Source organism: Malania oleifera, chromosome 5 (assembly GCF_029873635.1).
Source record: "Malania oleifera isolate guangnan ecotype guangnan chromosome 5, ASM2987363v1, whole genome shotgun sequence".
NCBI classification, from domain to species: Eukaryota; Viridiplantae; Streptophyta; class Magnoliopsida; order Santalales; family Ximeniaceae; genus Malania; species Malania oleifera.
Genome location: NC_080421.1, coordinates 35,097,565 through 35,120,506, shown reverse-complemented (window position 1 = coordinate 35,120,506; position 22,942 = coordinate 35,097,565). Strand labels below are relative to the sequence as shown.

The window sequence follows — 22,942 nt, the reverse complement described above, 5'->3', positions numbered from 1 at the left end:
TGCGGCGCCCCTGGCTTTGCCGATTCGAACTCGAGGGGGATTCGGCTAATCCGAGCCGAGGTGGAGGCGCACACGACTTTGCCAAGCCGATTGGCCAAGCCAGATTTTGTTGTGGCTTGTCAAGCTGATGCTTCTGTGTGCGAGTCGTGCCGAGCTGGGTTTTTTGGCTCACCCGAGCCAATGATGCTGAGCAGGTCTTCGTCGAGCATTGTGTGTTAAGCAAGTCTCCATAAGACATTTGTGCTGAGTAGATCTCCATAACGCATTTGTGTCGAGCAGCTCTTCGTGGGACATTCGTGCCGAGCCATTGAGCTGCTCTTCATGGGCGTTCTTGCCAAGCTGCCAAATTGCTCCTCATGGACCCATTCTTGCCAAGCTGCTGAGCTGCTCTTCTTGGGCATTCTTGCCGAGCTACCAGCTGCTCCTCATAAGAATTCTGCCGAGCCACCAAGCTGCTCCTCATGGACATTCTTGCCGAGCTGCTCCTCATGGGCTCATTCTTTCTGAGCTGCCGAGCTGCTCTTCTTGAGCATTCTTGCCAAGTTGCCGAGCTGTTCCTCATGGGAATTCTGCGGAGCTACCGAGCTGCTCTTCATGACCATTCTTATCGAGCCGCACTTCAAGGCAATTCTTGCCGAGTCGTTCTTGCCGAGCAAATATTGTCGAACTGATTCGCCGAGCTGCTCTTTAGGGTAATTCTTGCCGAGCCATTTTTGTCGATCAGCTATTCGTGGGCACATTCTGCCAAGCTGATCTTTGTGGCCATTCTTGTAGGGCTGTTTTTATTGTGCAGCTCTTCCTGGGCTTTTGTTAGGCATCCTTCTGGCCTCACAGGCTGTGCTCGTCAATTGGGTCGATTTCGCCTAATGAGCTATGCTCATTTGTTGGGCAATCTTCTGGCCTCGCAAGGTTTGTTTGTCAGTTGGGCTGATTTTGTCTAATGAGTTGTGCTTACTTGTTGGGCAATATTCTGGCCTCACAACTTTACTCGTCAGTTGGGCCGATTTCGCCTAATGAACTATGCTCATTTGTTGGACAGTCTTCTGACCTCACGAGATTTGCTCGTCAATTGGGCCGATTTCGCCTAATGAGCCATGCTCACTTGTTGGGCAGTCTTTGGTCTCACGAGTGTTGCTCATTAGTTGGGTCAATTCTTCTTTACCTAATAAACTGTGTTCACTTGTTGGGCAGTCTTCTGGCCTCACGAGCTTTACTCGTCAGTTGGGTTGATTTTGCCTAATAAGTTGTGCACACTTGTTGGGCAGTCTTCTGACCTCATAAGCATTGTTTGTCAATTGGGCCAATTTTTCTTTGCCTAATGAGTTGTGCTCACTTGTTGGACAGTCTTCTGGCCTCACGAGCTTTGCTCGTCAGTTGGGCCAATTTTGTCTAATAAGTCGTGCTCACTTGTTAGACAGTCTTCTCGCCTCACGAGTGTTGCTCATCAGTTGGACCGATTCTTCTTTGCCTAATGAATTGTGCTCATATTTTAGGCTAAAATCGAATAGCGTGAAAGAGAATGTAGATATAGGTATGTATGCAAAATTTGATAATTTAATAAAGACACACAAAATGTTCAAGTACATGACTAACAGAGATGCAAATTTATGGAACAATTTCCTTGGGCATTGCTAGATTAGGTCAGAACTCCCTACGGCATTAGTATGCGAGACATCTAGGGAAGTGTAGGATCGGAACTTGCTTGTATATCCTAACCCCCAAGAGCTGCTCTGCAATTTGTTACTCTCTTGCCCCTTCCTTATTTTAGAGGCCTCCCCCGTATCACTCGAACTCTTTCTCTTCAAATAAGTTCGCTCTTTTCTTGTGTCCATTACCTCTTCCAGATTAATATACTTCTGCGCTCTTACCATTAGCTCTCCCATGTTAGCTGGGGGTCTCTTTCTTAGAGAAGACGAGAAGTTTTTCCTAGATGCAGGGTCGTGGTCAGGACTGCCAACGCCACTCCAATGTCCAGGTTGTGGATCTCCACGGTCACGACGACAAAGCGGTGCATGAACTTTTTCAGCGTCTCTCGTTCTCCTTGAACTAAGTTCATTAGATGAACCAAAGTTTTGACGATTCTTCGATTGCTGATGAAATGACTGGTAAACTGTAGTTCCATCTTAGAAAAGGAGCCGATCAATCTAGGTCATAGGGCTTGGTACCAATCCCTAGCACTACCTTTAAGGGTGGCTGAGAATGTCCGGCACATGATGGCCTCAAGTGCGCCCTGCAATTGCATCAACACTTTAAAGGTGTCCAGATGATCAATCGGATCAATCAAACCCTCGTACATTTCAAAAGTGAATATTTTGAACTTGCTGGGCAGCGGGACTTCCATTACTTCTTCATTGAACGGTGGCTCCAAGGATTTTAGAGACGCTTCCCCGCAAAAGGGGTCAATTCAGTCCTCTTTCATCATCTTCTCAATTTGGTCTACCTTCTTAATCATTTCCTCTAACTCGGTCGATCTTTACTCGTTCATTCCTACGCTGTTCGCGTCTTCCTCCTTCTTAGTGAGGTCAGTTTTTTCCACTCTCCTTTAGTTTCTCTACTTTCTTAGGTGGGTTGGGGGCTAACCTGTTGTTTGTGCATGCTCTTCCTGACTCTTTTGCTGCAAGAGTAGGTTGAACATGTCCTCCATTTTCTTTTGGAAGGAGAGAAATTCCTCCCTGATGACTCCTAAATGTTCTATGGGTGTGGAGTGAATGGACTGGGGTGATTCTTTTCCAACGGCAAGGCTGGAGCTTGAGTCGTGAATGGTTATCATTATTTGAGTGTCAAAGGTCGGAAGCAAAATGAGCACCTCTCAGAAGAAAAACCCACATACGGCGCCAACTGCTGCGGGATAAAATGGTGATGACCTGCAACGTTACTCTCTGACTTCCGATTACCTGAAAAGGATGAAAACAAAGCAGGCTTGGAGGACCCGAGGTGTACTCCGAGGGGTCACTCCAATGCCTAAGGGAATGTTTCCAAGAGGTTGAATGCAACAGTAATATTGGGTTAAGAGTGAGTTACCTTAATTTGTTTGCATCACCATTCTTTATAATGGCGAGATTTAACCCTTGAGGTAATTCATCATTATGACATGGGGGCGTGGATCACTCTGGAGGTTTAAAGTGTTAGCATGGATCACTCTAAGCGTTTAAGGCGCCAACGTGGATCTCTCCCTTCATTATTGGATTAAAACTAATTGCTTCTGTCAGAAGATTTGACTTGGATAGTGATTGCTAAGTTTTGACTTTCTTTTATAAGCTGATATATTTAGGACATATCAAATTCAACTCAAAAATAATCCTTTGAATAACAATCATTCCGTCTTCCATATATTTTCAATCCATTACATAAAAATCATATAAAAGAAATTTCAACAACCACTATTGTTAAGAATGTACGTTTAACACCTAAAATCATACGAGTTTGCGAGTTTATGATCCTAAGATCACCCGCCTTGTTTACAAACACTCTCATTCAGGGCTGGAGTCACTGTAGGATACTAGGATCTAGTGTCAAAAGTTCAAAACGGTAAAATCATTAAAATCACATTTTTGCATGCATTTACCAAGTCTACATTCTAAAATTATAAGGACATTTTTAAGCAATTGAATCTGCCATTTTTCTTTCTTTTTGCATTTGATTTCAGTCCATATACACAAAATGATGCATTAGCTAATTGGCGCTGGTTTAGCCATTCTGAGGGTGCAGAAAGCTAGGATTAGCAGCCATTGCTGATCTATTCGAGGCCTGGAGGCTGGACATTGACAACAACTCCTCTCGCACTGATGACACGCTCCTCTGATGATGAAATCCCTCACTTTCCTTCCCCCTCCATTCCTTCCCTTTTCTCCCTCCTCTAATCAAATCAAAGGCCTCCTCGCAGATTTGTAGCTTGGGCACAGGGCTGCGATTGAGCCAAGCCGAGCCAAGCTTGACATGTTTAAACATGTGTTGTTTAATAAACGGGATATAAAACCAAGCTATGTCATAAATTAAACGAGCCAAGCTTAGTCTTGTTCACATTCAATTCATTTATTAAATACGATTAAAATATGCAAAGTCTAATCACATTCAAATTTTCATTGTTTATTAATGAGCTTTTAAATGGATCCTAAAACAATTGCTCATTAATGTAGATAAACAAATGATTTAGTCCATTTACAATCATAGGCATAATATTTTTATTTGTGTTATATTGTCTTATGAAAAAGATTTTAAGATGAAAATAAAATGTAACTAGCATGGTTTTTATTAAAGTTAGATTATATTGTCGGCCCACAACCTAACAACTTAAACTTCGCAATCTAAAATTGTATCTAAGTTAGTTACCAAGAGGCCTTTGATTCTAATCTTATTGTCTGCATTTATTATGCAAATTTTAAAAAATTATTATATTCCCTATAATGGGTGTTATTTATCGTTTATTTATCTATTACGTGCTATCAAACTACATGTGCAAGGGAGCATTAAAGCTTGATATACAGTGTTGGCCTACAATCTAATAGCTTAAACTTTTAGGTAAAGTGTCATTCTAACAAATATTAAATAGAAATAAAAGGTAATATGACGTAACGGTAATAGGTGTAGCAAGAAGTGGGAGCATCAGGATGTGATAGAGGAGTGTGCTCAATGAGTTCAAGTGAATTTGGGCTATTAGACATTGGCTTAACAATGCATACAAATTCAATTCTGGAAGTTGTGGATCAACAAGTTTTGGCTCAATTTTGAGCACATTTTGGAAAAGAATCTAGAGGTTAAAAGTATGCATGCCATATATGGAATTAAAGTTGAAGAAGTGTTATTTTCAACATATTAAATTAGACATTAATTGGATAGTAGTCCGAATTTTAGTGTGCAGCTTGCTAGTTTAAGCTTTTTATGTGTCTATTTGTATTCCCTATCTAATAAAGCTCTTTTTTTGAGTCTTTATTTTGTCAAAGACAATTATACTTTTCAAAAAACATGGAGTATCATTTCCTACGCTTAAAGGGTTGTTCCAAGTCTATAAGAACATCTAAGGCATCTATTAGCATATTAGAGTGTGATTTGAATGAACATTGGAGGCTTTGGCCTTGCCTTATTTCTCTTCACTTCTATATCTCTTTTGTGTTTGGTGAACTTTATCTTTTAAACTCTATATCTCTATAGTGGTGAATTATCAGTATCTTTAGAGTGGTGAATTTTCTTATTTTTGTATCTCTTTAACGGATTCCATTGAGTCATGAACAAAGCTACATATAGTGTGTGTGTGTGTGTGCGCGCGTGCGATGTGCTAGCTCCTTATTTCTAGCAAATTGGTATTCGGGAGCGGGCGTAAACGGCTGTGAATTTTTTTTTTCAAGCACACAAAATTGTATGTACATTGGTATATTTGCATGTGTTAAGCCCTTAACTCTTCTTAAAAGGGTTTTAGTATTTTGGATCCTTTAGTTCAATTTATTAAAGTTGGTTACTAAGGGCAACAAATTTTACATTTGTTTTAAACCTCTATTACATTAATACACTTTTTCATGAATCATATGTTTGATGAATTAATTAATAAAACAAAATTCAATATACAAACCACCAATTCATTAGGCACACAAGCCATACAAATAATACAAAAAACTAAATAAGTTCTCTTATTTTATTTGTTAAATTTTAAAATATAAAAAAATTTAGACTAACAAGTTATACATAACCATAACCTGAGCTTTAAAACTACAATACATAATCATAAAATTTATCATTAAATAAATAAAGTACTAACAACTTGATCGAGAAAAAAAAAAACAAAAAATGAAAAAGAAAGTTAAAGTAGAAAATATAGAAAAAAAAATCAAATTACTAATATAATAAAATAAATAAATTTTTTTATACTATAGTGTTCACATCAAATTGTTAATTAATGCATCTCCTATGAACACTCCAAAAAAAAAAAATTGTACTATTAGTTCATTATCATCTTTATAATAATCTCCCCCTCCCCCTCCTCACATCTTATTATTATGAAGAATAATTTATAAAGGGAAAACAATGATAAAAAAATTATGAAAAATGAATTTTCTATTTTAATTTTTTGCATGACAGTTCTATAGCAGTTACACAATGGTTGTAGCAGCCATTACATAACGGTAGCGGTCCATGATGAACTATACAACAATGATTTTTCTTCCCACCAATATTCAGTAGCGTGTAATGGTATCGGAGACCCAAAAAACCATCACCTACCCCTATTTAAAACAATGGTGACTAGGGATGACTAGAGAGAAAATACTTTTAAAAATATCAATGTTAACTAATGTCTTAAAAAAGCTTTAAAATGAATTTGTACAGCCAATAAACAAGTCAAATTTTGAGCCTATATGCAAATCCACGTACTTAATGAATAAACTCATGAGCCAACTAAACAAGCCTATTTTTAAATAAGCTATTTAAACAAGCCAACTTGCAAACCATTAAATGAGCTAGATCATGAGCTTGCCAAGAAAAGTTTCATCTAGCTCAAGCCTGGCTCAATTAGCTTCAAGATTCAAATTTAAACTCAAGCTAAGATCATTTATCTTGGTGAGCCAAGTAGAAAAAGTTCTTATTGAACCAAGCCCTCGATAGCTCACAAACACCTTAACTCATTTGCAGCTCAACTTGGGCAATATTGCTTACAGCAAGGGCAACTTAACTCTCGCATGTCCTCTTTTAATCAAAGGCTAGTTGTGCACCTCTTCAAATCTCTCTCTCTCTCTCTCTCTCTCTCTCTCTACCCACACACACACACACATATCATGATTCTTTCTTTTTCTTCTTAGATCCTCTAATTAGCTGTTACCTTGATGAAACAAATGATTCAGACCTTCAATTTTTGCTTTTGGTAATCTAATTTTATGCCTCATCTTAGAACCATTGAATAGATTTTTTTATTAGTAAAAATTGAGTTCTAACAAGAGCGAGCCTTGACTCAATGGCAAGAATATTATACCCAAAACTGAAGGTAAGAGGTTCAAATAACTGAAATAGTCTCTACAAGCATGGAGATAAGACTGCATATGCTTATATTTACCTTTTTTTTTTTCAATGGGATTCTAATGTTTGCTTCTAGCTAAGAACCATTTCATCTGTGAATGGGCTTTTAATTTTTATTTTGATAATCTGATTTGCTCTATATTGAATAATTTTTTTGCTTCTAACTTCTTCTGCAAACCATTAGTGAGGGTAATTCTACTAATCAAGCTAGCACTAACATGACTCAAAGCTAATTTAAGGCCTTTTACCAGTGCATGTTTATTTTTGGATAGTTATTTGCATTAGTTTGTAATATCTTACAATTTAACAATTCAATCATATGAACCAAGTTTATGGACCCTCATCCATACTAATTAAAACACAAAAGCAACAACTTTATAATGAAAAATCAATTCATCACAAGAAATTTATGGAATCCCATGACTCGTAGAAATTTATGGAATTTAAAAAAGTCAACTAATTCCAACAAATTATGGGATTCCACATAACTAATGAGAATTTCTTATGATGTTTTTCTTGTGAGGATAGCAAAATTCACTTTGTAAACAACAATATACTGTGTTTAGTGTGTTAGATTCAAAATAAATATTGGAAATAGAAATTGTGTCTGGCTTGGGTTCTTATCCCATGGGTTACAAATATCATTGTTAAGTGCCGATATACTGTAAACCAAACAATTCAAGGTTTCAGGTTAAGTGTGACTAAACAAATAATGAGAGCTGTGGCTCTAGGTCTAATTCTTACCTGCATTTATGTTCTATTTGTTAAATTACACTAACTTTTTTTAATGCAAAGGAAATTTATTAAGAAAGAGACAAAGAACATACAAGCTAAAAAGGACAAGGAGTCCTCAAAATAAAAATAAAAAATGAAATAAAACTAAAGAAATTATAAAGAAAAAAAAAAAACCTTTCTTCCTTTCCCACGGCCACCAACAACTACAATTCCATCTTGTTCATTAGATTTTAGTAACCAACTCCTCTTCACCACCAAACGCCTCTGGAGAGACAAGATTGGGTAAAATAGCAATTCAATTAAGATCAAGCTCCTACTCCTCAATCCAACCAATGAGTGCATTTTTTAAATTCATTCATCCTCAAAAATGGAAATCCCTTCCAAGTTCCAAACCATCCAAACCAACAATAAGAGACTCTGCCACATGAGAAACATCCTCCTTCAACCTAGTTGAAACCCAATCACTGTCAAACTTCTCATGGAACTCATTCAATAAAAGACTACCATCACACCCAAAATCACAATTAAAATTACTCTACTCCTATAATAACCACATTTACGCTTCCTCAAATGTTTCTTACCAATGTCCTTTTCCCAAGACTCAGTTCTTGTATCAGCAGAGCTTTCCACCAAAGAAAAGCTTCCATCATCACATCCTTTTAAAACCATTTTAGTCTGCAGTTCAGGATTAAGACATTGTTCTTCAAATATTTCACACAACTCAGACCTGAACTGCGTTGTTCTTGAACAAGAATCCACTTTAAAGGATCCAGCCTAAGGACCTAGCTTATCAGATCCACTATTAATTTTATGAATCTGAACCAAAGACTCAGCCTTTTATGTTTTAGCTTTCTCAGCCTGTTTATCTGAACAATCATTCTTTGTCAAAGAGAATCCCCATTGATTACTGTCCAAGAGTGATCTGCTGCATCCAGTCTTCAAACCTACATCAGATTTGTTAAATTATCCTGTATTCAACACTTGACTATTGTTATACCCCCAATGGGTGTTATCCAGTATTTCTTTATCCCCATAAGCGACCAGGCCACAAATGCAGGAGAATACTTGGCTTAACATAAATATTAGTTATAGGAACATCCTTACAAGGCGATGTTTCTGTCTCAAAAATATTTATTCCACACTTTCAAGTTAGCACCTTGATAGAACCTCAATCATGATTAATTCTCACTCCTGTCATTCAAAACCTCATTCCACTCATTATAAATCTCAAAAAACCTCTCAGAATCCATAAACCTAAGAGTTCAATATTATGGATTAAATGGAGATTGAGTTCATAATTTTAGAATTTCTTAGGCATTGTTAAGAAAATATTTTAACGCAATTATGTTAGATTATGTATTAATTTTTATTTTATGTTTTTATAAAAAATAAATATACATTAGTGTTTTATTTTATGGTTTTATGCACAATTTTGCCAATGAAGGCGAGCCTTCAGTCAACAGTAAACATATTACATCCAAACTTGAAAGTAACAGACTCAGACATTGACATTGTGGAAACAGCTTCTCCAAGGATTGAAGTCAGACTGCATAAATCTTGCCCTTGCTTAACCTCCTGACGGCGTAGGAGCATAGAATGAGTGTTATATTAGTATTTCAACTGAGCTCTGAGCAAAATAGGGCCATGTCTTTCTTTGTTGGAGATTTGAGTAGTCCATTGGTTTCTTGGAATCTCCATTTTTGGAGACCTCATATAGGGAGTTAGTCGAGTTGTCTTCTTCAAAGTAACCTTTCTTCAAGGAGCGATATACTCATATACGGTCTTGGTCTTTGGATTAGTTGGGACTCAAGAGTGTTTTCTTGTAAATCTTTTTTTGAGTTCTCCACTCACTCCAACTCTTCTTTACCATTCTATCATTTCATCTAGAAGGCTAAGGCTCCTCCAAAAATTAAAGCTTTTATTTGGCTGGCTGTGTTCAATAAAATTAATACTAATAACTTGCTGCAAATTAGGAGACCTTTGAAGGCTTTCTCCCCCAATGTATGCTTTGTTACAAAAGTTCTAAGATGGCTTCTCATCTTATTTGCACTATGAATTTTCTTGACGGATTTGGAATATGCTATTTGGTATTTCTGGAGAGAGCTGGGTATGCCCTTCTTCAGTTGGTGAATTGTTAGCTATTTCTTTGACAAGCTTTGGTAGAAGAAAGGATAAGGCAGTCCAAAGGAGAGTGGAATACTTGCAGTTTTATGGGGGTTAAAGTTGGAGCATAATGCAAGGATATTCAATGGGAAGAAATTAAACTGCAAGCTGGTTTGGGTTAAAATTCAGTATTTGGCCTCACTGTGGTGCACTGTTTTGGGCTTTTTCAAAGGAATTAGTTCTCCATGAGTTACACAGAGGTTGGAGGAACCCATTGGCATGTTATCTTTTATTTTTTGGTATTTATTAGCAGTTTCTTCTGGATGTTCCAGGCCTTTTTGGGAGATGTCTCATTCTCCCTCATGTAAATTCTATTCCTACTAATGAAATCTTCTTTTGCTATCAAAAAAATATATGTTAGTATTTTTACATTAGTATACATATTTTTGCCAATATTGTTTATAATTCACATGGATGCTTCCTCAGCACTTCCAACCTTTGATTCTTCAACAACTCCCTATTTCCCCACACCTGCATATGAACCCACACCTACTCCGTCTCCCACTTGTGTACCTAAGGTATACATTGTTGTTACACAACCTAACAGTTACACTAAGATTAAGTGGTCAACTGCTGACTTAGCAGTCAAAATTTAGGATTACAAAGGAACTTTACATTGGATTATTCTCAGGAACCATGTTCTGCTTTTGTAAGTCTTTAATTGTAAATTTGTAATAAGACAGATTAAAAACCAGGAAAAGGGGAATTTAAACAATCGTATGTTGAAAAGAATTCAAGATGCTCTGAAAAGGAGTGTGAAATCATTTCTTGATTTCAAAATGGAACCGCAACGTCCTTGAGACTCAGTTGCTAACCTAGAACCTAAGCATATCTTTTGAAACCCGATGAGATTTAAAGTTGGGGAAAAACTCTAGTTTTGGAAATATGCCCAAATTTAATAAATAAATAAAAAATTTGCGTTTAGGATCATAAAATAACGAAAATTTGCCGAACACGATTTAACAAGTATATAATAGTTCAATATTCCCCCAGATATTCAATCTAACAATTCACTTTAATTTATAACAATGAAGAAGGTCCCATTTCATACTTGAGGAATGAATTTACGGGATTAGTTCAAATCCAACGCATTAACACCAGAATAAATTTTAATGTATTGCACACAAACTTTCAATTTCAAAGCTTAAACATGCAGCTATCCTACTAACATCAAAAAAGCAAAAGACTCGACACTAAATTCTTAGTAATCAACCATCTTATGGCAAGATTTTACGTAAAATGAGATTTAAAATTAGAATTTCAAGGAGATTAAAACTTACAACCTCAAGCAATGTAAGAATAACAACTAAACCAAAAAAGAAGCTAAAATCATAAGGAAAATTACATACCAAATGGAACACACAGCGGAGCTAATGCCCCTCTCTCCCCAGCTGGCTTGAACGGAGACCCGAGAAGGTTTTTATCAACAGTTCCGCACCCGAAAATGACTGGAAAAAGAGGAGAAAATGAAGAACAGCGCACGAAGAATAAGGAAGAGAGAAGGTTAATTTCGTTGGCTCAATTCACAAGCAAATTATTTTCTACCCATTATTTTCTATCCCTTCTAAGTATATATATAGATATTCTAAGTATTATATCATAATTCACTAATAAATTAAGATATAATGGTTTTGGGTGACATAAGCATGTTTACCAATTTGTTACTATAAAAAAGAGTGGAATAATACTAAGGGTATGCTTAGTATTCGAAAATAATTTTTATTTTTCATTTCAGCTTTATGAAGAATTACAAAAAAGTTTAGTTAATTTTTTATTTTCTATGCAAAAAATGTAAAACCAAAAAAAAAAAAAACATTATTTACTTGTAAAAGTAGCTTTATTTTCCTTTTTCAATTTTCAAATATTTACAAAAATATTACATTGTTTTTCAATTTTATAAACTTGTGTAGAAAAGTTTGAAAGTTCTTTTTATTTTTTTCTCTATTTCTAATTTCTTACTCTCTGGTTGAATAATGAAATTCGAATATCGATTTTTGAAATTGTGTGAAATGTAACAAAATATAATATGAAATTTTATTTTCTTCCAAATCCATGATCTCGAATAGTAGCTTATACAATTTTTAGAAAATTGAAAAACGAATTGCCTTCTTTTATATAAATTTAAAATTTAAAAATAAAAATAAAAATAAACATTTTACACAACTAAACAAATTTTTTATTTTCTATCTCTGTAATATGAATATTGAAAAATTTAAAAAGAAGGCGGAATTTTATAATTTTTTTTAAATAAAATATACTAGACATATACTGCCAATAAATAAATAAATAAAAAATCAGCCATAACATCAAGTTCTTAATTGGGCTAAGAGGTATATGTCAGATTCTAATTTTCTAAACTTTTTTACAGTCTTGATAAAAAATTTTAGAAATAAAAAAAAAAAAATACACATGGTTAATCACACCAATAATCATCATTATGTAAACACAATTAACACATAACATAGTTAAAGCCAAAGGTATATGCGACTTGACAATAGAAGAGGGAGCCACTTCATGCGATCAAAAATTTTAAATATTTTCAACTATTAAAGGGATTTTGTGATTTGGGGCATGAATTTTGAGTTTTAAATTTAATTTTACATGAATTTGAAAGAAATTCAACAAAATTTTACATTATGTTTTGTTTAAATTTATACAAATCTAATCCAGAATTCAATACCCCCAAACACAGTTTAAGGGATTTGTTACGATAAAATTGGATTTAGAGCAAGATAAGTATGTGAGGCATTGTAACTATTTGAAAGTGCAATTCATCTCATTTGAAACATTAATGCCTAGAAATCCTAATGCATCAAGTGTGACGACTACCATCCTCGCAAAAATAAAAGCAAGAAATTTGGAGATGACTAACCATCCTGGCAAATATAAATGCAACAAATTTGGAGGCGTTGAACCTTGTACTTGGCTTTATGGGTTTGTTCAGATTAAAGATTTTGTTTGAGAAAATGAAAGTAAAGGAAAACAAAAAAATAAATCTATTTTTCACTAAGTAAAAAATATTTCAATATGATTAAAAATTAAGAAAAATCAAATAATAAAATTATTTTTTTGTCAAATAATTTAATTTTTTTTTTTTTTTTGGATAATAAAAAGTAAATCACTTCATATTTTCCTTTCTTTTTTTAATACTTTTTTAAGCCCCAAACAACGCATATGGGTTTGAGGGGAAAATTGTTGGGCATATCACTTCGTTGTTTTTGACTAGCCCCATGAGAACTGAGAAGGGGCCCGCACCATATCTGAGGGTGTTGGAGCATAGACTTTTCTTAAGAGTAAGCAATGTAAGAGTTTTCTTGTGGTTGGTGTTAAAAGTAGGCATGGTACTTGAGTTCTTGATCTCTCTATCTCTTTCAATTCTAAAATCTAATATTTGAGTTGAAGTCCTTTCATTATTTCTTCCTAAATTGTATTGATTAATCCTAAAGAGTTCATTTCAATTGAAATTCGATTATTTATACAAACATCCCCACTAATCATCTACCATTGAATGATTAATTAATGCGCCCAACTCACACTTGGAAAATTCATAAATTCAATCCTTACTGGATGCACGCCAATGGGACATTCCAATCCAGTAAGTCATGTGTTCTTCTCCATTGTCGGGGTTTAATTATTATGAACCTCTTGGAATCTCCATTTTCATTGATCAATGGATCCAGTTGGCGCCCGTGATTTTTTCCTTAAAGAATAGCTCAAGACAATGTTCTTCATTTCTTGATTGTTTGATTGTACCATGTTTGATTTTAACTGTTTTGAACATTGATTGTTATTTAATGAACCAATTGATTATTATTATTGGGAATGAAACACATCCCATAACAAAATAGCATAGAGCCCAAAAATGAACAATCCAAGATCCAAAAGGTATTGCTAGAGAATGTTAGAGGAGAAAATGAGAAATGAAGACAAAAATCTGGCCTGCTGTATCTGACAAAAATTGTAGTGGAAGAACATTCTTCCCTGGAGCTCCTGCTTCCCTCAGATTCGGCTTGAGTCCCTCCCGAAAATAAATCGCCTTCCCCAATCAGATATTACCAGTGTTCTCGTTCGCCAACTGACAAGCTTGCTGAAAGTTGAAATAAAATATTACAGTGAACATTATTCTAACCCACACACTAGAATGGAATGAGTTATGAGTGGAACGGAATGAAAATTGTATGAAACATATGTAGAATTATAAATAACAAATCCATTCTGTTCTTCTATACCAAACAAATCATAAAAGTTGAATGAACATGATAAAATGCTTTTAAAAAGACCAAAGAAAAAGAATCAAGATTACCTCGCGTAAACTGAATACCAAAGCCATTGGGTGCTACGGCCAATTGAAACCCAATCGCCAGGCAACTGAGCTGCAGTCTGCTCTCCTCCCAATGGAGCAAATTGCCCAAAATGCCTATACCTGAGATCACAGAAACCACCACAAGTTCATCAGTCCTGTAACACGAGTTCCTACAAAGTCTCTCCCCATTGTTGGTCACAATTTTCCAGCTATAGGTCAATTAATCACTGGACCAAACCCAATATATACATACAGATACATGCATCCGTGCATGTGCGCGAGTAAAGATGTCATAACTTATTTGTAAAATTGTGACATGAGCAATGCTTAAGACCTATTCAAGACAATTAAAGAATTGCAACTTGTACCTGAAAGGATGAAATCGATGGCGTCCAGTTGCCCTGAATCTGAGAGGACCTTCAGGATGCTTTTCACACTCTTCCATTCGATTGAAACATTTAGCAAGGTATTCCCCTTGTTGAGCAGCCACCTAAAATATGAAGATGGGGAGGAGAATGTAAGTAGGCTTTAGAAAGATGTCATCAGATTAAGGGGGTAAAAAATATGCTGAACTCCATTCACCTGGGCTGTTGCAGGTAGGTTTTTCATCTGGGAATCCACTTCAGAAAAAGCTGCTTTGAACCTTTCAATATTGATAGACTGTTTCTCGGGATTCCCATGAGCACTCTTTAGTAAACCATCGATATTTTTTAACTGCTTTTTCTTCAGATAGATCTCCACTTGAGGGTATCTTTCACGAATGTCATTCATGACATTTTTAAAATCCTTTAGATTTAGACTACCAGAGTTGTTCTCATCTGCCTTCCTAAATATAGCCCAAATATCTTCCTAGAAACAGCAGAAAAGAAAATCAGACTTGGCAACATTGTATAGGAAACTTACAATTTGTGTAAAGCATCCAATTTGTTTTACAAATAAAGAATTTAGACCATGTATACCGTAAATTTGCGTTGATTTATCGTGGCACAATCACCTAGAGCATATATGTTTTCACAGCCTTCCACTCTCAGCCATTCATCAGTTGCTAAAGCACGCCTGTTAGTCTGCACTCAAAGCAAAACAAAAGTTTGCTCAGTGATCAGTGGAAATAAATGAACCAAAAAAATCTTAGTGAATTATGTCTAGAAAATGACTAATAGGCCAGGAAATAAACCAAAATCTATAAGAACAGAGTTAAACAAGGTGGAGAAGTAATGGCAAGGAATGCAACACCATAGCTTCAGAGAAATATACCTGGCCAATTTGCTTCATGAAATCCATTATGACTGGGCGAGTCCCAATGCCAGTTGACCAGACTACCATTCCATATGGTACGGATAAAGTTTCACCAGTTCCTCTTTCTTTAGTAGAAATTTCTTTGTCGGTGACTTTCACCACCATGGATCCTGTCTTCAAATGGATACCATCTCTCTGAAATTTTTCTTCAGCAAAAGCAGTGATTCTTTTGTCAAACCTGCAACAGAGGAGCAATTGGAAAGGATGAGAACACCAAAATACTGAAATTGTGCAGCACAAAACCTAATCTATCTACAACTACAACTCCTCCAAGCGGCAAGGCACTATGGTATATGCTTATAGCCACCCTGAGATTTATGAGTTCGCATATCACAAGAGAACCCAGCTGAAATATCAGTTAAAGAAAATTAGTTAGAAGTTATTGCCAGACCATATGCCTAACAAGTAAGATTAAGACTGTAGAATGCAAGAATTAGAAAAAGAAAAAAATTATTTCCTTAAATGGCCATGTCAATATGGCTGCAGAAAGGCTGATGTTACTTTGAGGCCTTCTACAGACTTGGTTTTTGTTAAGCATGTTAACACCTAGAGCATGGGCATTCAACAAATGAAGCCAGGACATTAGAATCTGCCAAAGAGATGGGTTAATCTTGTGTTCCTTGTGTAGAATGATCATTATCATATGGAGCAAAATTACTTAATGAGATTGCGTATCATTCAAAAAAGGTGCAAATAGAAAAAAAGCATAATTTGAAGGAAAAATCTATATTTTGAAGTTTGAACTACCGTTATTTTACTTACATGTTCAAGATATGGTCGCCTGCTTCAAGAAGTGTTATTTTCACAAGATCCTTAAGCGCAGGATACAACTCAGCTAGATCTTTATTTACAAAGTCATGGAGCTCTGCTGCAAACTCCACACCTGTTGGGCCACCACCAACAATTACGAAATGCAGAATTCTTTTCCTCTCTTCTTCAGTTACATTAGGAAGGTTTGCTCTTTCAAAACAATCGATCACAGTCCTGCGGATCCTCTGAGCATCCTCTATTTCCTGGACATAGAAATAGAAAAATCCCCTGTTGGTAGTGACAAATAGAAAAGTTGGTTGAAACTCTTATGCAAAACCTATCGGAGACCAACAATTTATAGGATCATAAAGGATTTTTCTAGCTTTGCAGAAATTTTCTCCAATGAAGAAGCATTACTATCAACAAGAAGCAGTGAAAGCACAACAGCAGATTAAGGTGGTACCTTCAGGAAGTGGGCATTCTCTACAACACCAGGGGTGTTAAATGTATTCGCACGGGCTCCCATGGCAACCACCAGGTAGTCATAGTCAACAGAAAATTCTTTTTTCCCATCCAAATCTCTGTCTTGAGTAGATCTACAGTAAACTTTCTTCTTTTCTGGATCAATCTTATAACACTCAGCTTCCCTAAAATGGACACTTAAGCTTTTCTGCCATAGGAAGCATGAATAGAATGAGTAAGTGAATTATGTTATTATACAATTAGCAAGTTGAAATGGTTGGAACTGCTTGACAACATGTAAGCCATTATGATCTTCAATTCTCAAAGGCATTATGCCGCACAATAATGACCATTCCTCCCCAAAATTTTGAGATTTACAATTTTACAGCATGTAGTGGGTTTAACAATTGATATTTGATATATTAGTGGCTACATACAAGAATGGCATCTTAATCAGAAAAAAAAAAAAAACTCCCATATTCACTGTGAGATGCAGGAAGAATAAATCATAACACAAGGTTGCTGCTGGATTAACATGTCACATTTATGAAAGTACTTTTATCATTAATATCATTCAAAAATAGAAAAGACAAAAACAAAATCCTTAAATGTATCCAAAAAAGAAATGTATATTCAAAGCTACTAAAACATCATATTGTTTTATAAATTCAATTATGTGCATCTGCTATATAGTTTCCCAGTGACCATGGGCTTGAAGAAGTTATTACCTTCACAGAAAACAGGATCATTTACATATGGCACAGTGCACTGCTGTCCCCCGAGAAGCCAAAATACCAAATACCATACAACAAAAATTGACCAGTCAAACTGCATAGTCTAATTGCCTATGTCACCGGGGCTCATAACAATTCATGCAGACCATGAACTACCATGCGAATATTGTTCCAAACTATCTTCTAATCAGAATTTAGCTTACATTAATTGTCACCACAGATTGATATAGATGTACTATTTAAGAATGTGTTTGTGTTGCTGATTGTGTTATGCATGATATGTATAATGTACGCCATTTTAGATCAAATCTGTTTATTACCTTGTTGGCAATATTACGAATTGGTTCGACAATGCTTCGAGCCTCCACGGTGCCACATGTCACACTCGGAAGCAAAGGAGTGAATGCGAAATAGTTACGAGGAGAGACCACCTGAACCTCATATGAGGAATCCTTCAAATTCTTCAAGAAGCTAGTGCCCGCCCAGCCAGTTCCAAGTACCACCACCTTCTTTTTCTTGCATTCGCCTAATTGCTGGGAAGCAGCATATGCCCCGTGGAATGGCCTAGCATCAGAAAATGCCAGAAAACCCCCACCACTGCAGATTTAGGAAATCCAAGTCCAAACAGCATTAGAAATTCCCGAACATAACATAACATAACATATGCAAATTAATACTGTTTTCTTTATGAAGAAAGAACAAAAAAGACATGCAAATATTAACAGAAGTTGCAGATTATCAATAGAGAAAAAAAATAATAGCTTTAACACATTCTTCATCAAGTCGCTGTTTAAAAATGTTCTCTCAGCCGTAAATGATACAAACCAAAAAGTCCATTGCTTTCATAAAAATATAAACTTGCAGAAAAAAAAAAACATTTTCGGACATTTTTATTGACGAAACAGTAGTATTTTTCTTCTTGAAACATTGTCTTCACTACAACATCTACGTCGCCAGTACGCAAAACACCATTCCAAATAAAACCCACAAGAAATTTTTCTTGAAGAACACACGAACGATTTCAAGAGTATTAACTGAACACAGTATAAGGAAAAAAAAAATAAAAGGCAAAAAGAAAACCTGACTGTGCAGACAACGAGCAGCTTAGAAAGCGTGGGATGTCCATGAAAAGCGCTAGAGGCTTTGTCGTAAAACGAATGCAGTCTCATTGTAAACCCTAGTTTCTGGGAGGAGGGGGTAAGATCAGAGACGAAGAAAGAAAGATTGAAGAAGCAGTTATTAGCGAGCGAAAATTATTAGTATTTATTACACATATTTAATTATTTATAGGGAGCGAGGGGTGTGGAAGAACTGTCACGTAAACATTACTTTATTTAATTTGCGTGAGTATTTGAGAGTGTAATGACAGATTGCATGGCGGCCGTCCACTGCTGCGATGCCGACAATGCCCCAAACTTTCTCCCTTCAAGGCCTTGTGCACAATTATGCTTTATAATATTGGGGAAAAAAAATATAAAGTCATTTACTATTGAATCAAATATGATTTGAACGTATAATTTAATATATTTGATATTTAATATTTAAATATATATAATTTTTTAATTTTAACTTTCTTAAAGTTTAAGGGTACAAAACTCTATTATTAGAAAGGAAATCCCCTTTTTTTGGGTACGACATTTAACATTCCCAAAATACGCATGTAAGTATCCATATTTATTCCAAAAATCTCTCCATATGCTTAAAGATATTCCAAAAATACACCCATAACCACTTATAACTACCCTACAATAATATTTTTAAATATATTTATTTATTATTTTTTGAAATGTTATTTATTAATTTATTAGCATAAATAATATTTTCTTGGCATAAATTTAATTAATAATTATAAATAAAAATATTATAATTTAGTGTTGTACAAAAATTAAATTTATTATTTTAATTTTAATCACTTGGGTATTAAGTTTTTTTTTTTTTTGTACTTTTTCATTTTTCATAAGGAATAAAATTGAAAAAGAGATTTCTGAATCCAAATTAGGTATGTTTTCATGTCTAGTTACAAGAAAAATCAAAATTGCTACCAAAAGCTATCTAACTGATTCACTTATTTAATGAACTTGTTGTTGAATGAAATTGAATAATCTTTGATGTAATGCCCCAAAAAATGATATGTTTGGAATATAAAAAATAAATAAATAAATTATTAAAAATATAATAAAATATTATTATTATGAATTAATTAATTAAGTATTATTAAATTGAATTAATTAAATGAATAAAATGAAAGATATATGTATAAGGATAAGTAATCTGTATATATATAATATAATATATATATAACAAAAAGGTATTAGGAAGCTTTGAAGATTCCTCATATTTCAATTGAAATCTCATTCTGCCAATAGGCCCTCCTTGAATCTCGTCTCTCTCACTCCTTGTTCTCTCTCCCTCTCTTCTCATATTTTCAATAAATATTCGGACGATTGAAAATTAGAAAATATTGCTGGACTCCATTTTTCGCCACCGACATTTCTACCAAAACAGATTTATCGTAGGAGCGGCATAGGCACCACTCATGAGAAAATGTATACTCCCTTTCTTTTCTTAATTTCTCCTTAAATATTTAGCTAAATCGACGATCGGGGCACTATCACAAGGTCCTAGTCTAGATCGTCGAATTTTTAACAGGAGCGATTTTTCAATTTGGGGGTCCTAGGCACCACTCCAAAGTGAGAGTGAGATTTAGAGAATTAAGCAAATTGGTTATTTTTGGGAGTCTAATTGTTTATTTGAAATTTATAGACTTAGGAAATTTTAAAAGAGTATTTTATTTGAGATTAAATTAATTGAACTAGGGTTATTGAATTCAGAGTTTGGGTGAGCGCCGCGGGTATAATTTCAGGATCCTTGCAGACATGTTAGGGAACCTAGAGGGTGTTCCCAGGAACTCAGGTAAGATGATGAACAGTTTATAATTCAGGAAACATAAGTATGAAAATTATTTTGAGTTTTCAGTTGATTGACAGGGAAATATATATCTGTGTCTAATTTCAATATTTTGAAATTATGAACATCGTGGGTGTGAATTAGAATTAGCAGACGAATTTAGTTTGTCAGGTAAGGGAAATACGCTATGCCAGCTGATTTAGAAATATTTGCCAGTAAAATATAATATATGATTATGGGTGTTTTTAGAGTAAGAAAAATTATGTAGTTTTACAAATTTCAGTATATTTGCATTATTTAATTAATTGTGTGGCATGGGAATTTATTAGTACAGTACAAAATTTATGCAGTTTTCATGTTATCAAGATTTATGTAATTCTACCAAGTTAAATTGTTCAGTTTTCTCAATACCATGATTGTACAGTTTATATAGATAGCACGATACGCAGTATTAGCCAGAATTATGATATATGCAAATTTATGATTTTTTACAGCTTATACAGAAATATGGAATTCAGTTTTAGTAAACCATGATATATAGATTCAGAACCATAACATACAGATATTTTAGTTTATTCAGATCAATTAAACATAATCATGGTTAATTAGTAATATGGATATATCAGTTATATATTTATAGTATCAGACCCTGATGGACCAGATCAGTTTTTAGAGCACGGTACCGTTGCTATTTCAGTTCAGAGTGCAACCACATATCTCAGATAGTATGTGGATTTTCAGCAGTCGATCGTGCCTTTGTTGTGGACAGGCTCCCCGTTAGTTAGGGTTGAGGTGGTCGATCTAACTATCAAAGTTCAGTTGACTTATCCTAGTTAGCCAATTAGTGTTAAGTATTGCCTACGGGCCGCACAACCCTGTCATGAGGAGTTAATTAATGACTTTCAATTATCCATACAGGGAAGTTTTCTCAGATATTATTATATATCTAGATTTACAGAAACCACGGTCATACCTAAAGATATTAAAAGTATTTTGAATAGAATATTTTGGAAAACAGTTTATGTTAAGCAACATAGGTGTGAATTATATTGTGTTTTATTTATATGTATTTTCTCATACTTAGTTGTTTATAGCATACAGTACTATTAAATCAGATATTACCGTTATGCAAACTCATCTGCCACACATTGGTAATAGCATATTTTGTCTTACTAAGAGTTACCTCATCCCAGTAATTCAACATGTTGACTCTATGAGTCCAATTTGGTTTTGATAATGACAAATCACTTGGTATTTGATCTATACATTGAGTTTGTAAACAGGGACGATATTAAGCATGTACAAAAAGATAACGAGTCATGGAAACCATAAAGTAAAGTTAACACATCTTGGCAAGATCCATGAAACTCAAGAGTACGAGAATCAAGATGTAAGCGGCAAAGTTGAAGAACATCTTGGGAATGGGTATTCAGAAATCATGTACTTACATTGTCATATGATTTAATTTGAGGCTCAACATAACTTAGAATGATTTTAGGATTCATGCATTTCATGTATATCATTAGGGGACTTTCATGGACTTAGAAATATTCTTAAAACCTTGGAAAGTACTTTTATAAAAGAGCTAAGAAAGAAAGTAAAATATATTTTTAAATTAAAAAAAATAAAATTGAGAAAATGGGACTTCAGTAGCCTGAACTCACCCTCAGTAGCCTAAAGAATTTCTTCAGGAGCCTGAAGATTAAGTTCAGTAGCTTGAAGAATTAATGGGAAAACATAGCAAGAAGGCCGAGGTACTTCGGTTGTCTGACCCTAAAACTTCAGTCGCCTGAAGTCACTTTAGAAGCTTGAACTTCAACATTTGTAGCCTGAAGTCGCAGGAAAGTTTAAAAGTCAGATTTTTATTAAACGAACTCGCGAGCTATTTCTTTGATCCAGCGGTTGAAATCAATCCTAAGGGTAAGACACTATAAATACTACATATCTAAACCCTAGAACGAAGCTAAGACACTCAAGAAAGAGAAGAATACATCTTGTTGAAAGAACATTGAAAACTTACTCCTATTACTATACGATTGCCTACACTTCAATCTCTAATCATCAAGCTTGGGTAAATCAACTCAGAATCTCAAAGGGAACTTGTTTACTCATCTGAATTCTCATTCTAGTATTGAGGTTTGATCATTCAAGTTATTATCTTCAAGAACTTCTCATCTCATTACTTGTTCTTGATTATCTTTAGAAAAGTTTGATCTTGTGTGTGTTCATACATATAAAAAAATTGTTGTTGAAAAGATCATTACTTGAGAAAGTTGTTTAGCTATTAATTGATTGTTGTTTATTCAAAAGTATATATATAGTTTTCATATAGCATATTATTAAAAAATCTATTTTTGATTAGGTATTAAAAGGTTGATCTTGAAATTGCTTATACATATACATATTTATTTTAAACAAGATCATTACTTGATTAAGGTTGTGTTATTGATTTAATGGTTTGATTCAAGTGTGCATTCAGTTATAGGATTCATATTTTATATATATTAAAACACTTGAGAATATATCCTTGGTATTCATAAATATCTATTTTATTAAGGGATATCTTGTTTGAAAAATCTTATACTTAGGATTT

At 34.6% G+C, this 22,942-nt stretch overlaps 1 protein-coding gene and 1 long non-coding RNA gene across 2 annotated transcripts; both read right to left on the bottom strand.

Annotated features, from left to right (window-relative positions):
* Positions 1-3,301: 3,301 nt before the first annotated feature.
* On the bottom strand, positions 3,302-11,449 carry LOC131156244 (uncharacterized). Its single transcript, XR_009136934.1, has 2 exons — positions 11,247-11,449; positions 3,302-3,930 (listed from the first exon to the last, which is right to left on the bottom strand). It is a non-coding gene; the product is annotated as an uncharacterized LOC131156244 (long non-coding RNA).
* Positions 11,450-13,796: 2,347 nt separating this feature from the next.
* LOC131155547 (external alternative NAD(P)H-ubiquinone oxidoreductase B3, mitochondrial-like) lies at positions 13,797-18,666 on the bottom strand. The gene is made up of 10 exons (XM_058108768.1): positions 18,523-18,666; positions 17,763-18,039; positions 16,710-16,916; positions 16,259-16,509; positions 15,455-15,674; positions 15,160-15,264; positions 14,783-15,049; positions 14,569-14,690; positions 14,201-14,320; positions 13,797-13,984 (listed from the first exon to the last, which is right to left on the bottom strand). Exons 1-10 carry the CDS (start codon positions 18,609-18,611, stop codon positions 13,897-13,899), a joined length of 1,746 nt encoding a protein of 581 aa, XP_057964751.1. The 5' UTR covers positions 18,612-18,666; the 3' UTR covers positions 13,797-13,896.
* Between the last annotated feature and the right edge of the window lie 4,276 nt (positions 18,667-22,942).

Bases quoted from the DNA above. Each gene is read 5' to 3' on its own strand.
- LOC131155547 (XM_058108768.1), bottom strand. From the start codon at position 18,611: ATGAGACTGCATTCGTTTTACGACAAAGCCTCTAGCGCTTTTCATGGA. The intron at 16,917-17,762 runs GTAATAAACAGA...TTCCTATGGCAG, and splicing joins TTCGTAATATTGCCAACAAG to AAAAGCTTAAGTGTCCATTT. The intron at 15,050-15,159 runs GTATACATGGTC...TGCTGTTTCTAG, and splicing joins TAAATCAACGCAAATTTACG to GAAGATATTTGGGCTATATT.